Source organism: Centropristis striata, chromosome 14 (genome assembly GCF_030273125.1).
Source record: "Centropristis striata isolate RG_2023a ecotype Rhode Island chromosome 14, C.striata_1.0, whole genome shotgun sequence".
Taxonomy (NCBI): Eukaryota; Metazoa; Chordata; class Actinopteri; order Perciformes; family Serranidae; genus Centropristis; species Centropristis striata.
In genome coordinates this window covers 26,821,652-26,837,502 of record NC_081530.1, presented here as the reverse complement: position 1 = coordinate 26,837,502, position 15,851 = coordinate 26,821,652, and the positions used below count along the sequence as shown (strand labels likewise).

At 41.0% G+C, this 15,851-nt stretch overlaps 1 protein-coding gene across 3 annotated transcripts in view; it reads right to left on the bottom strand.

Annotated features, from left to right (window-relative positions):
• nup153 (nucleoporin 153) overlaps positions 1-15,212 on the bottom strand; it is a 17,453-nt gene extending 2,241 nt beyond the window's left edge. Inside the window, exons 1-20 of one of the 3 annotated variants that reach the window (XM_059350142.1) lie at positions 15,098-15,212; positions 10,789-11,008; positions 10,403-10,678; positions 9,826-9,965; positions 8,963-9,091; positions 8,590-8,706; positions 8,445-8,489; positions 8,162-8,215; positions 6,106-6,246; positions 5,936-5,988; positions 5,663-5,798; positions 5,397-5,564; positions 5,176-5,274; positions 4,557-4,641; positions 4,354-4,455; positions 3,599-4,255; positions 3,301-3,480; positions 1,578-2,564; positions 388-810; positions 47-259 (exon numbers count right to left, since the gene is read on the bottom strand). In XM_059350142.1, coding sequence (XP_059206125.1) covers positions 47-259; positions 388-810; positions 1,578-2,564; positions 3,301-3,480; positions 3,599-4,255; positions 4,354-4,455; positions 4,557-4,641; positions 5,176-5,274; positions 5,397-5,564; positions 5,663-5,798; positions 5,936-5,988; positions 6,106-6,246; positions 8,162-8,215; positions 8,445-8,489; positions 8,590-8,706; positions 8,963-9,091; positions 9,826-9,965; positions 10,403-10,678; positions 10,789-11,008; positions 15,098-15,175 — 4,303 coding nt within the window. In that variant the 5' untranslated portion in view covers positions 15,176-15,212. The remainder of the gene's footprint in view (positions 1-46; positions 260-387; positions 811-1,577; positions 2,565-3,300; positions 3,481-3,598; positions 4,256-4,353; positions 4,456-4,556; positions 4,642-5,175; positions 5,275-5,396; positions 5,565-5,662; positions 5,799-5,935; positions 5,989-6,105; positions 6,247-8,161; positions 8,216-8,444; positions 8,490-8,589; positions 8,707-8,962; positions 9,092-9,825; positions 9,966-10,402; positions 10,679-10,788; positions 11,009-15,097) is intronic. The other 2 variants (XM_059350143.1, XM_059350144.1) reach the window with 2 other exon arrangements.
• Between the last annotated feature and the right edge of the window lie 639 nt (positions 15,213-15,851).

The following is a 15,851-nucleotide window of genomic DNA, read 5'->3' as shown; positions in this document are numbered from 1 at the left end:
TACAATGGACAACCTCAAAGTAAAAAAAAACATTTCAGTCACCCACCTGGTGCAGAATTTGCAGCAGCTCCAAATACAGGTGTGGAGTTGGTCTGCTGTCCAAACACAGGGGCGGCATTTGGTTTGGCCCCGAAGGCTGGGGGCTGGGAGGGTGTGGCTGTGAAAGGGGAGCCAAAGGATGAGCCAAATGAAGGAGTCTGGTTGGCCCCGAATCCACCAGAGGGAGTTGAGCTGAATGCAAATGGAGCTGCAGATGGAGCTGTTTGAAAAACAAGGATCAAGATATAAATACATGCATAGATAATAAAATATATTGTCACTCAAGTTCAAAACAGACACCATAATCATATTCATTATCTAAAGCGACAACCATGAGCAAATACAGACCTGAAGACGAGGCAGCAGAGGGTGCTGCTGCTCCAAAGCCGAAGGATGGAGCAGCGGCAGCAGCAGGAGGAGCAGCACTGGCAGGAGCACCAAAGATGAAGGGCTGAGATGGGGCTGGGGCCTGAGTAGAGTTCAGAGGAGCAGCTGACGGGGCAGGCGGCTGGCTGTCCTGACTCTGGCCAAAGACGAAGGATTTAGCTGGAGGAGCATCACTGGAGGCTGCAGCAGGCTGACCGAACATGAAAGTGCTAGGAGCTGCAGAAGGAGCAGGAGCCTGAGTGGAGCTGCTGCTGCTGCTGGTGGAGGTGGCCGTGGTGCCGAACAGACTGGGCGTCGGGGTGGTGGATGATGAGGTGGTCGAGTCGACTGTATTGGTCGGATTACTAGCCATAAAGGAAAAAGCTGGTTTTGGAGCAGAAGAATCTGTTGGGGGAATAAAAAGTTGGTTATAATTTTTTAACAGTCAGTTTACTGGTGGTGAAATATACCATGTCTGTGAACACAGTTGGATAATGTCTTATTACGCTAAGAGGGGGATTTCTATAGCCTGAGGAAATGGCCCTGATGATGTCATCAAGGTTGGCTTGAAAGGACCGTTCACCCTTAATTATATTTAAAAACATAGCTGTGTTTCAAATCACATACAGCAGCTGCCCTTGCAAAGTATGCACTGTTGCATACAGTATGCATATATAATATGGACATTACTTCCTCATAACATGAACTTTGACCCCCTGGCTCATAAATATGCTGTGCAGAGGTTTGTGGTTCAGAATATGCAGCAAATGCAGGCATGCTAGCTTGCATAGTGCAAAAATGCAACCAGATGCAGTAGGCCGTTCTGTTTTTTTTGGGCATGCTGCATTTGAAATACAATGTTTTGGACATACTAAATTATTTTATGGCGTACTAGAGAATAGATGACAAGGTATTGCAGCAGTGTCCACACATCATTTCAATGCAAGACAATGGAGTCCTTGTTTAAGGGCAACTCAGTAAAAAGAAAAAGCCTGCAGAGATCAACTCTTGATTTAGGGGTTTATGATAGGATAATAGCAAACAATTAATTCAGTGGCTGATATATTGAGCAAACTACAAAAACTAAAAAAGCAATCAGCAGATAATAGATAGCAGATAACAGAAAGCCTGTTCAAAAAACAATTAGTTTCACTGTCCACACTTTCTCTCACCTGCAGCACTTTGTCCAAAGGTAAAAGAGGGCTTTGGGGCCTCTGCAGTTGATGTTTCAGTTTTGTCTGCTGGCTTGCCAAAATTGTAAGGGGGTGGAGGTTGTTCAGTTGGAGCACTGGGCTTGCTGAAGGAGAAGCCTCCTGAGGTGGCCGGTGCGGATGTAGCATCTGCGTCTTTACTAGCAGCACCGAAGAGGAAGGCAGACGGAGCTGGTGAGGCAGCGGCTTCCTTTTTTTCCTCTGGCTTTCCAAAGGTAAACGTGGGAGCAGCCGGCTCCTCAAATGCGTTGTCAAGTGCAGAGACTGTGACGGTCTCTGTCGTTGGTTGTACCGGACGCACACCCAGTCTCCCAAATACAGACCCAGTGGTGGTAGTTGTGGTGGTGGTTGGGTTTGTGTTTGTGGATGTGGCATCATTTGATGATGTTGCACTGTCATTCTTCTCTTGAGAGGAAGCGGGAGTGAAACTTACAGAGGATGAGGTGGTGGTAGTGATGGTGTCTGATGTTTTCTCTTCGGGTTTTGACAGTCCAAAGGTGAAGCCGCCCTTCGAGGAGTTACCTTCTGTGCTCGATGATCCAGTTCCAAATGCTGTCCCACTGCTGGACCCGAACTTAAACCCAGAACCTGCGGCGGGTTGATCAGGCGTTTTGTCATCACTAGAGGCAGCCCCAAATTTAAAGCCCTCAGATGAGCTGCCAAACTTGAACCCTGATGTGGCAGTAGTGTCTTTAGAAGTGGTTTCTGATGAGGAGCTTCCAAAAGGAACTCCAAATTTGAATCCACCTGATGATGAAGAGGAGGACTCGGTCAATGAGCCTCCAAACTTAAAACCTCCAGATCCTGATCCTGATGTATTGTCTGATGTTCCAAACTTAAAACCTCCAGATCCTGATCCTGATGAACTGTCTGATGTGCCAAACTTAAACCCTCCAGAACTAGAGCCCGAAGTCCCACCAGCTGACGAACCAAAAGAAGAACCAAAAGCTGAAGAGAAATGAAGGACAACAAAAATTTTAAAAAAGGTGAAAAAAAAAAATCTGTATTAGGTAGAGATTATACTACAAACTCAGGTTTCTCAAAACCTAATATTTTGGCTATTTTTATTATGTACAGTAATGTTGACAGTAGGGCTGTACCATTCGGAAAAAGTATCTGATTGTGAATATTTTGATATCATTTTACTCATTTTCATTTAAAATTATATTAAAATCACCATGGTGTGATTTTTCTTGCAAGGATCTGTACCATACAACGTTTTTTCTTAAACCTTTAGAATATGATTATTAGACTGGGAGATATTGTTGCACTATAGTACTAGTACTACATATTTTGACTTGACTTGATTTTTATTTCAAGTTAATGTCACTTGAAATTGCTGCATTTAAGTTCACAATGAAATGAGAAAATACTCTGTACTTCTCATTTAATAAGAGTTTAAAATCACACAGGAGTGAACCTAAATAGGCTTAACAATGCGTTTATTATATACAGCCAATTTATTTATTAAATTATCAGAAAACATGATATGATGTATAGCGTATAACTTTCTAACATCCCTACACCTCCTGCAATTTCAATATTCCACTAGTCCATACTGCGATTACAATAAAAATTTTGATTAAATTTTGCAGCAATTTTGCATATGTTAAGCAAACAAACACTTATTTGAAAATACTTTTAAATCTTTGCAAAAATCTTAAAAGTGGGTGTCTTTTGTTACCTTTAGGCTCAACCTTAGCTCCAGGTTTGGCCGTCTGACAGGCGACACACTGTACATCAGCAGCATTATTCTGCACGAGACAGACATCACATTCCCAGGAACCCTCTGGCTTCTTGAACGCATCTCCCAAACCAAACACTGGAGCACTGCCGGCTGAAGAAGAGCCTTCTACGGATGCTCCTGTTGTGAGGACGAGGAAAGAGAAATTAAGAAATTAAATATAAGTTTACTCTCATGAAAAAAAATCCCAAAACTCAGCACTTGGTGGAATATCAACATCACTATGGTCTCTCATTACCTGGTTTGGTTGTTGAGCAGGCCACACACTTGGTGTCTTCTGCCTTATTTTGTACCAAACACGTATCACATTCCCATGCACCCTCAGGTTTTTTGAACTTGTCTGCAAATCCAGAGAACCCTGTAGAAACGGAGGCTGTGGGTGTGGATACAGTCTTAACAGCTGAGAAGGCAGAAGGAAGAGTCAGTGAGGGTTTAAGCCCTGTCCCAGGCTTGGCAGTTTCACAGGCCACACACTTTACTGCATCAGGTTTGTTTAGAACAAGACACGTATCACAGTCCCAAGTTCCTGCAGGTTTGGAGAACATTGTGCCAAAAGCTGCAGTGGTTGTAGTGGAGGTGGTGTTGGTGCTGCTGCTCTCCAGCACAACAGAAGTGGCCGCTGAAGGTTTATTGTCCGTAGATTTGAATGGGGAGGAATTGGGCTGAGGGGTCATGCAGCAAACACACTTGGTGTCTGATGACTTGTTCTGCACCAAACAGACATCACAGCTCCAACCTGATGGGGCTTTGAACACGTCACCAAACCCTGTTGAAGAGAGGGAGGAGGTGGTTGTTGTGGTGGTGGAGGAGGAGAAGGGTGCTGTGGATGGTGTGGAGGTCTGCAGCAGATCGTTGTTAGGGCCTGGGGAAGTCCGAGCGACAGGAGAAGCAAAGCCTAGATGGAACAAGTACAAGGATTTAAACGGTGAACATCCTTGTAAAACAAAGCATGCACAAGTAACTGCAGATGTCTATTGAGTTAAGGATTCTAACCGGGTGCTTTGAGAAGATCCAGCACACTGCCCTGCTTCAGTGTCTTGGCTGGTTTGAACGGTCCTTCAAAATCTTCTGTGCTATTGCTTGTTGCCGACTTCACTGTAAAACAAAACATGAAATCACAAAGATCAAACCCGAGTTCCAGTTTTCTCAGGAAAGGCAAAGAATCAGCATTATGTCAATTGCAGGAAAACGCTTACCTGCTGCTGCTATGGGAGAGGCCAGCTTCCCATTTGACATGGAGGGACCTAACTTTGCTACAGGTGCACTAAAAGTGAATCCAGCCTACACACAGGAAATAAATCATTATCATAATATCAATGGAACTGTTATAAATAGTTGTCTACCCTAAATAATTAGCTATCATTAACCCTCTGAACCCCAGAACCTACTGCTGGGTTAATCATAGCCAGAAACTGTAAAATCACTAAATATTGGCTATATAATATTGATCTGACTGAGAAGTGTCACAAAAAAGCAGTAGAACTCAGACTGAACTGCAGACTGTTCAGAGCAGAGCTTGTAATAACGTAACTCGTTAAATATATAGTATTTGGAGCCATCATGTCTTCCAAAACTAGTAACACAAATGTTGTGTCTATATATTCTACCTCTAAAAAAAATAATTTGCATTTTCTTTTTTTTAAATGACCAATTGCATTGTAACTGTTATATTGCACAAGACTTTTTAGTTCTCCCTACTTCTAGAAATTGGGTTATGCTGTTCCACAGAGGTGCAGGACTAGAATATTACAGGAGCAAAAGACACCCTGAAACTTCTTGGGGTTCAGAGGGTTAAAAGACAAACTGTTTACTTACTGAGGGGGAAAAGGAAGGAGGACTAGCAGCAGTTGCTTTGACAATAGGGGAGGAAAATGTAAAGGGTACACAGGGAGGTGTTGAGGCTGCTGGTGGCTCCTAGAAAGAACACAAACATTTGTAAAATGTATAAATATTTACAGGCGTTTTAGGCCTCAATGGGTTAAGCATTCGACTTGTAGTAGCACAGAGGTGAAATGAGACACTTTCATCAGACAGACCTTATTTATGATGGTTTCCTTAGCAGGAGTAACAGGTGTGACGCTGGGGGCCGGGCTGACGGTGGTGGAGGTTGTGAGTGGTGGAAGAGGGGAGGAGAAGCTGAAGGTGGGCAAGGCGGAGGTGCTGATGGGAAGTGAAATGGTTGGTAGGTCCGGTACCTCAGCCACCTAAAGTCAGAAAACAAGCAGGAGTTTAATTGTGTAACATTATCTGCCGCTACATTTGCATATGTCCAAAATAACTTTTCTTGATGGAAAGCCCTTACCTCTTCCTCTTCAGGGCGTTTAGAGGAAGGCCGTGTACTGGTCCTTTCCCTTTTCATCTTGCCCCCTCCAGAGCCTGCGCCGCTGGCTGCAGGCGTGCTGGACAGAGGATAGACTGGGACACTGGAACCCATTGTGCTAGTAATGGAGGAGTAGAGAGGTACAGGTATAGTAAAACAAACTAAAGAAGATACAAAGAGCAGCAAAATTATTGATGTGATTGTTATATTGCCTTCAGTTTTCTTGACTGAAAAATGACAACAACCCTGTTTTACCTTTGAGATGGACCTGGTGTTACTTCAGGTAGCTGCGGTGATTGTCTTGTGGGCTAAGGGAATAAATCGGCAACACATTTAGCATCAAATTTGTATTAGACTCCATTCGGCTACATTTAACATGTTGAACAATGTTATAGTGCAATATGATGCAGCACAGTGTTCCTGACCGTTTCTCTTGGGGTCCTGTCCAGAGTTCTGCTCACTCCTCCAGGAGTCAAAGTAGGCCTGAAGGACACAGAGCGGTTTCCTGACACTGACGCTGCAGAAGGAACCACCAGTTTCTGCACCGGTGGGAGGCTGGAATCCATCTGGTTTGACAAGAGACACAAGAATCACTGCTTTATTCTTTGTCTAAATGTGTTTGCTATAGTTTCGCCGTCATGACAAAGGACTGGAACATCTCAACTCAAACATGACATGGTGTCCCAGAACATCAACAGTAACATTTCTAAAAAAAATTCAAAATTACACTAGCACAACCAACACAGGCCATGGTTGTTTAATCTCTTACTAGTCTGTTGCTACAGACGATCAATTCTTCTTCTGATAACTTGTTGACAATATTAAACTAGAATTACCACTTCAAGTAGCCATGACAGTAGACAATACTTCAAATATGGATGTTGCTGCAAAGAAGCTACAAATTCTAAAATTGGATGCTTCACACAAATCTTCAACCCAGCAGCATAGAAGATGTGCACAATCACCACAGTCTGAAGGTGGGCCCCACAAAAAGTGAAATATAGTCACAATCTCTGCTTCTGTTCCAGTAAAGTGTTTTTCATAAAGCATTATGAAACATTAAGTGAAGTTTATGAAGATTATTTTTTGGCATTTTACTGCTTTATTAGATAGTCAGATAGAAAGGGGGAGACAGAGGGGAAGACATGAGGCAAAGGGACATCAGGCCGGATTTGAACCCGGGTCCGCCGCAGCAAGGACTCTGCCTTAATGGCTCTACCAGTGTGAGCCACCAGGAAGCCCTGTTGACCTTTGACCCATGAAATGTCATCACAAAGCAAACTATGTAAAATTATTTAAATAAACATCAAGATGTTTAGTAAGAGTTATCAGTATCAACCTCAACAGTCTAGTATGTGTCTGACCATTTTCTGGACGCTACCAAGGTAAAACCCCAAGGCAGCAGTCCGTAACATAGTGGGCTTTCTTGTTTTGGACCTGTGAGGGTCAATACGCCATTGTTAGGATTTACAAAGCAGCTGTCGCAGCTGGTAATGCCTGACAGTTATTACCGAGGACAAGTCCAGAGCTGGCACGATTTAACAATGGACTTCACTTAACACACTGCACATTAACACACACACACCGACTCTAGTGCACATTTGTTCACAAGCACTTGCACGTATAACGAAAAACGAGCATGTGCGCACACACACACACACACACACACACACACACACACACACACACACACACACACACACACACACACACACACACACACACACACACACACACACACACACACACACACACACACACACACACACACACACACACACACACACACACACACACACACACACACACACACACACACACACACACACACACACACACACACACACACACACACACACACACACACACACACACACACACACACAAATATATACAGTGGTGAACAGCTGTGTCCCAGCCAAGGAGAATCCTGTTAACTGGTGTAAAAGGAGGCCAACAGACAGTACGACAGGAAATGACAGGAGGAACAACGACAACAAGTGCTGCTGGGTCAGTACAATGCTTTGCTTGTTCATATTACTAAGACTAAACTAAAAAACACACTGGGCAGAGGGCACAGGTGGAGTTCGGTTGCTGATTTGCATACATAGCGTAGCTTAAAGTCATCCGAGGACATGTATGACACACAAAATGCAAAAACAAGGATCAGTGATCAAAGCTATACACATATACATTTTTAACAAACCAGACATGAGGTAGTTCTCAGAGGAATTTCAAAATCTGCTCCTTCCTAGAGTGGCTTATCTGTTCCTAATCTTAGCTTTAGATTTATTTAATGTCTATTATTTTCTCTTTTTAAATTATATATTTTTGATACTGTTCCAATCTAAAAATGCAATGCTAAATATTTTATCATCTGCATTATAATTTCATGTGAATGCAAATAAGCATTGACACAACAATAAACTGCAAGCATCATATTCTTTGGCTCAATAAAAATATTTTAAAATCTCTACTTACACGTTTCTTTTTCGACTGGAAAGATGGAACATCTAGATTTGTGCCATCCATTGACTGCAAAGGAAAAAAAAAGTCAAGCAAGAGAACTGTACTTTATTGCTAAACAAAAAACAGTGTTTTCAGGTGGTTTTGATGTCAGTATTTCAACATTTTAAGGACACTTGTCAATTAAGAACATTTCTATGCGTTTCTCTTCTTAATGATCTTATACAGTGATTGAATATAAAATGGTTAACTGCAACCAAATTATTATAATATATGTAAATGTATCAAAAGCTCTTACTGCTGACAGCGGGGATGAGGCTGCTGCTGGGATTCTTCTGGCATCCTGTAGAGGAAATATCAAATTGTGTATAAATACAAGATGAAATCAAGTTTGAATAGAAGAGATGGTGCGTGTGTGTGTGTGTGTGTGTGTATATACTCACAGCCAGCGGGCTCGACATTCGCTCCAAAGACTGCAGGATGCGTCTGGCTGTTGCGCTGGTCACCCCACAGGGCTGAGCACCAGCAGGCTTGGCCTTGATCTGTCTTCTCACTGGAGCCTAAAGATCAGATGAGCTAATTTAGTCTCCAATTAAATGAATAATAATCACTCTCCAGTCACATTCATCCCATAGCATTGGTGTCAGTGGTCACCAAGTAAAGGCTGCTACACTTTAACAGCCAGAACACTAAATGCATATTGAGGCTGAACAAAACTTATATGTTAAACTAAATGTGCTAGCTCGCCAGGTTAAGTTATTTCTCAACAATTTAACATTGTTTGACTCCGGATTCAGAAGTTTCTCACTGGCTCACCTGGTACGGTGTTCCAGGACGAGCACGAGAGCTCCTGACTGCAGCTGCCCCACCATACATGGTCTTCCCGGGGTAGAAGGGTGAATCTCCAAGCTGGCTGGAGTTTAGCACTGTGCTGTTCAATGACGACTGGAAGATACAGGGTTAAACCAAATTACATTAGGATGAAGTGATATTGCTTCATTCTATTAATAATCAGTTGCATTCTCAAACACCAACCCATTATTTTTTATCAGTTTTTGTAATGTATTTAGTAAAACAATGCAACAAAACTAAGTTAAATACATCCTGCAATTTTTCAATAATAATGAAATATTTCAGCTTCTTCTGCCCTAAATAGCCAGCAGTTCATCAAATAATTTTATTTGAGAGGATGTAGATATATTAACATGTAATGATGTTTAATATAGAAAGGTGTTTAGAACATCTGATGCAAAAAGCTCAGACTTGTGTTGTCACTCGGAAATTTGCTTTAATAATTAACAGAAATGTGAGTGATAATTCATTACAGCAGAGTAGTATAGCTGATTGTTGGTGTCTGGCATGCTGCCATGCACATGAAAAGGAAATGTACTACATCTTAATCAGACCAAATGCAAGAATTCATGATACTGTATGGCTGTGGGTAGAGTGACTGATTGGTTTTTCCAGGCAATGCACTTAAATTAATACTAAAAATCTCCAAAAGTATTATTAGGATTTGAAAATTATAGAAGCCTTTGAAGAGTTGGGTACACGGGACAAATTTCAGAAAGACATTTTATATCTAAGTGGGTCACTTCTCCTGACGCACAAATATGCAGGTATTTGTGGCACAGATCTGTTATTTCAAGATCTTAATTAATAGACAAAACGATACTCACATTGGATGAAGTTCCAAATACAGACAGGTTGAACGCAGGCTTTTTCAGACTGGACTGGGCATGTTGGGACCCAGAATGTGTTCTGTCCGTCTCTGGGGACCAAAGCTGGGGAAGTGATGCTGTTTTGGAAGTGGGCACATCTGTTAAAGGGACGGAAAATTGAAAAAATCTAATGCCTTAACGTCTGTATCTTAATTGTGGTGGAAGGCGAAATCAGATATTTAACTTAATTTAAAATATCAAATAAAAATACTCATTACAAGTCTGGCATTCAAAATCTTAGTGAAGTATAACAAATAATTTGCATCCAGATGCACTTAAAATACAAAGAGTACAAGTAACTTATTATGCAGGACACTCTTGACACTGCCAACTTCTCTGTAGTTCAAACATCAATTAAATTACCTCCACCATGGAAGCAAAAATGTGTGGAAAGTTATACATTTCACCTCAATACAGCCCACTTCTTCATGATTTTGTTTGTTCCAGCTTTAGTGCAGTAATATCTACATATATACAGAAACCCAAACACATCTCTCTCTATACAAAGAAAAAACAATGTTTGCTCAATTTTTACCTTTGTCTGAGGCGCGGGAGGAGAAGCCGCTAGTGGTGGAGATGTTATCATCTTCGTGCTGTGAGAGGTTATCCTTGATCTCTTTGACCAAGGAGAAGCCTGTGGAAAAGGGTCCAGGGGCTGAGGAGGTAGAGGGTTGGGAGAAGAGGCTGCTGGAGGCCCCCAGGGTCGGGGAGGAGACATCCAGCGGAGAGAAGTGGAGGTGGGATCGACTCAGGGGTGGTCGAGAAAGCACATAGTCCTGAAAGTTCAGGGAAGCCCGGCTAGTTGAGGGCTCTGTGAGAGAGAAATAAGTCACAGGTTAGAATCAATCCTCATTCATGGGATATAAAAGCTAATGTAGCAATTTTATTTTTGATGAGATGTGATGAGAATGAGTCCATCACCTGTGTTACTGGTGCTTGGTTCTGGGGAATCACGCCCATCAATAGGAGGAGGTCCCTCTTCGCTGCCATTAGGAGGTTGAGGTGGCTGGCAGTTCTGGTTTGTCCCCAGTACAGCCCCCTCTCCTTCAGCAGCATCTTCATTCTTGAAGTATTTCTGCAGCCAGGAAGGAACTATGCTCTTTACTGTGTCTGTCACTCGACTGATGAGGCCTGACTGCTGCTGATAAAAACACAAAAGGGAGAGGAAGTTGTGAACATAAGGATGAAATGAGTGAGAGGCAGAGATAAATGCATACAGATGAAACAAAGTGCCATAAATTCAGGCCATCATTTGTAGCCTCCTCATTAGAGAATTCCCTTGACAATCAGCATTGGATAAAAGTCCATGCGCGTAATAACGCTGCATATAAAACGGTTTTGCAAGATGAATCTTGCCAATTTGTTTTCAACTACTAACACTGAAGAAAATGAGGAAAATAAGATGCTGAGGCCTGTATTTATTGAAGGCGTTCAAAAATATAAGAAGCTTGCAGCAAAGCAATTCCACATAAATTCCTCTTCAAATCATATACAACAGTTGCACAAAATAAAGCAATTAATTACTATTTGAATCAGCTGCACAGGCCCACTTGCAATGAGAAGCAGTTAGTCCTCCCCAGTGCAGAGCAAAACACAAGCTAAGTATGACAGTGTGAATCTGGGTCAGGAGCTGTGTATGCTTCTGTGAAGCAGTGAGCCAGTGACGCTGGTCTACACTGTACTGAGGACTCGATGAATTCCAGTTGATAAAGATGAGTCTAGTCTCCTACACGTTACTTAGAAATTAACAGAACTGTTTAGGAATTCGATATCTAGAAAGCATTTTTAAGTTGCAACGAAGTGACCTCTACATTTCCAAAACACTTTCCAGTTTTTAACTGGCTAACTGGAATATATCCACCATTTTTTAAATGCTTTTGCAGACCTAAGAGTTAGGTTGGTTGTAAAGATGTATGACCTATTGTTAACGGCAGAACTGTGCTCCAATATTGGTAGATAGCCTCACAGCCTGCACCAGTCACTCGTCTATCACCGTTTTACATGAAGGATTAAAAACATAAAGTCAATGATGTGTACCTGAAATAACTTGAACCAAAGTTAAGTTAATATGTGACAGCAGAGGAAAATCTTTTCAAGGCCACCTTCCTGAAAATATCAGTGTGCATCTAAACAATTCTTAGAGACACTATGAAATGACAACAGAGGGGGGAAAGTACTGGCAGACTGTATCAGAGATATTTTTTAAAGAAGAAATTCCCCACTCGATGTAAGAAAATATTTGATGAATTATTCTGGTGCTGGATTCCATGATAGATATTCTGGAAACGCCACCACAGAATTTGCTCCAGTAGTTGAATATACCAACATTAAATGCTTTATAACTTAAGATCTTTTTCACGAACAATGCCCCCAACTGTCTCCAGGTTTGAAATTGCAGCGGGAGATGACAAAGTCAGAGACAAAACATTAAATCTATAAATGCATCGACTTGCTAAAGGAAAGGGTGTATTTAGAAAGGTGTAATAACGCTTTGACAAGTTTTTTCAATTTTGATGCATTTCCCCTGTGGAAACTTGTCAGTGTTTAATGATAAAATTAGTTTCTTAGCTCTTATATTGGTTCTGGATGTCTTTAGATTTTGGCTATACTGTCCCATGTTCTTGTGGAAAAAATAGAGAGAGGGGAAAGGCTGAGAGAAGGGGCCCCCTAGCTGTTGCATCACTTCATGTTTACGCTGTCTAACTCATGGCAGCTTATAGCTCCTGATAAGAGACATTTGTGCCCCTTGTTTCCTGCTTATCTATGAAATACACCTGTGGGTTACGCTGCTCATTAACCTTTTTGCAAATAAATACAACTTAAACTAGTCAAGAGCAAGTGTAATATCCATCAAAGCGCTAGTTTACTCACTGCTACATAAGCTATTGTTATAAGGATTTAAAGGTGCTGCATATCTGCTGTGGACAGGGTTACATGACTAAATAATCTATGGTCGACTGCCACCGCTCACTCCAAAAGCTATCATGTCTAACTTGTATGCTGGTACCTAAATAGATGAGTTCATCTAATTTTCACATGAATAAATGTGATGAGTGTGTACATCTACATCTGTGAAGAACATTGAGTCAGCTGTACGTATGCATGTATGTATGTATATTTGTGTCAAGGGATGAAGTATTAACATAAAGTAAGCAACCCGACACATTGTGAGATGAATTGAGATAGTGATGGTCCAAGAAGTACATGCCCTATCTCGCCTCTTCTGCTTTTTATCCAGCAGTGTTGTATAAACAAAGCTATTGAAGAAAAGTGAAACCAGTATTTTCAAGTGGATAACTATGATTTAGTTAATTATTGTTCTTGGCTGACTTTCGTCCTCAAACGCAGGCTACACCTAACAGTGTGAAACATTAGCTCTGCAGACTTTTGTTATTTAAATACCTATATAAGCGTTAAAAGATGTAATCATGACCCCTACATGTCACACCTGAAACACTGTTCAACTCATATTTGCATTTATTCAAACTAAATATCACAAGGTCATGTTTGTTTGTTGCTGGCATGAATACATTATTCCAGTCAGTCGCTCTTCATTTCAACACTGTATAAACAATTGTAATTACACACTTTCCAATCAAAAATGTTGGTTTTTGATGTAGTGGGATTTGATGTGAAGATCTTAAATTTGATGGTGATACAACATAAGGGTTAGCAGCATTTGTAAGAGAGGTTTAACTGTGTTGTGTATGAATTCTAAACTACAACAAATTTCACTAAACCAAATTCACACAGCTGACACTTTATTAGGTCCGACTGGCTACACCTAACAGTGTGAAACATTAGCTCTGCCCTAAATTACGACGTTAAGTTTTATTAAGACAGTATTAGAATGTTTCTGCATTTTATTGTTGTTGTATTTGTATATCCTTACCTCTTGGCAGACTGGTTTATGATTTGTTATTTAAACTTTTTCCATCTTACTTTGTTTATTTCTGTGTATAATTCTTCACAAATATTTCTGCTAGATATTTGTTTAATTTGACTTTTTTGTGAGCTCATTTTCATTATTGTGGTTATCATCATATGGGCTATTGTATAGCCCTAATGAATGTAAATTCAGGACATTGCTGTAGAAAAGTTTAATGCTAAGTCAATTTTCCCTGGATAAACGATGGATTAATGACTGATATACTTGGCCGAAATGTATATAATACAAAGTGGTTGAAGTCAACACAAATGTGAGACAACAATGACTATTTATCCAAATTTTGTTTACTAGGTTTACCTAATAAAATGACAATGAAAAGATGTACACATTAACACTATAAGCTTGTCACAATGATCAGCTGCTTGTATAAATATGCATTTTGAGTCTGTTGTCAAGGAAACTCCCCGGCATCATATTTAAAGCGAACTTTCAAATGTTGTCGCTTCTCCAGACAGAGAACACTCCAGCAGGCTGATATTAACATAAACAACTTATCATTTGCAGGTCACTAGAATATTCCAAGTCATGACTAACAAATTAGGTCAAAGGATCATGACATGTCTTGCCCGCTGTTAACAATATGGGGCGGTATTAAAGCCAACATTAGCTCAGGTCCAGGCGGCAGGTGAATCCACTCAGGCAGCCATGTGGGTTCCCAATCAGCCAATGCTTCCTGCGCAATCCAACTGGCTGAGATTTGGCTAACCGCAGCTAGCTTAAGATCCAAAATGATTCCCCGGCAAGCCAAAAACACCATTTTAAAATTTGACCGCATGAAAAGCGGGTACCCATGGCTGCGGAATGGCTTTATTTAGAACCAAATGATCATGTCACTTTTGTTGTGCCTCCTTTAAAAACTTAACAGCCGAAGACAACAATGCGTTGTTCGGCCAATGCTAACTAGCTTTTAGCTGCATCGGCTAACACTTAGAATTCTACTTCCTTGCTTTCTGCTAACTCAGCTAGCGGCTAAGAAGTTACTAACAGAGCTAACGTTGGTTGTCCCGGCGTGTCATGTGTGCACTTACACTTCCCCGAATACTTGTTAACTAGTGTAAACGACTCACTGTGCCGTGATTTGACCTGTCAACTCCGGCTGGTGTTGCTAACTGCCATAAGCCAGCTCAGTAGCATTTCCTCTACATGCTAGCAGCGCGTGGAGGCCACGAGCGCTAACGGCAGGCCATGAAATGTCTCTCAACAAAACAATAACAAGCGCTGAGATATAACGGCATTGCCCTTAACGCGGGCTTTTAACACGAAAACTTCCACTCGGTTTACCTGTTTGCTCTTGGCGTAAGGTTTAGAGGCGATATGATATCTCCTGCTTCTGATTTTCCCTCCACCCGTGGCCGCCATGGCTCTTTCGTCTGAGTGTCTATCGGTGTTTCGGCGCCGGATAGCTGTCATCCAGCACAGCGGCCACTCACAGAGGCATTATGGGAAATGTAGTAGCCGCACATAACAAAGAGGAACGTGTGACCTCATAGGACTTTGTACCACATGGCTCGAACATGGGGTTATTTTGTGTCATGTGACTGAAAATTGTTATATAGCTATGGGTTTGTTTTTTGTTTTTTAAATAGGCCAATATTATTGTTTATATTATATTTTTTTATTATTTGCATATGTTTATTCATACCAACTGCAGCCAAACTGTTTAACACAAGCTTTTTATGTGCATATCCTTTATGTTTGTATCATACAGTCTTGAAAAAAAAAATCAGACCACCCTTGTTTTCTTCAATTTCTTTGTTCACTTTAATGCCTGGTACAACTAAAGGTACATTTGTTTGGACAAATATAATGATAACAACAAAAAAATTAAGATCTGATATCTAGCCATTTCCCGTGGTTTTCTGTGAAATATTAATGTTACGTATATTATGCGTACATAACGTATGTATATAATTCAATAACCAATTTCCCCTCTGTACACACACATTATACTTATTATGCATAGTATATTTACTACTTTCCTGTTGACATTTCTATATATACAATTTATGACTCCCATTATGAAGTACAGTCCTGT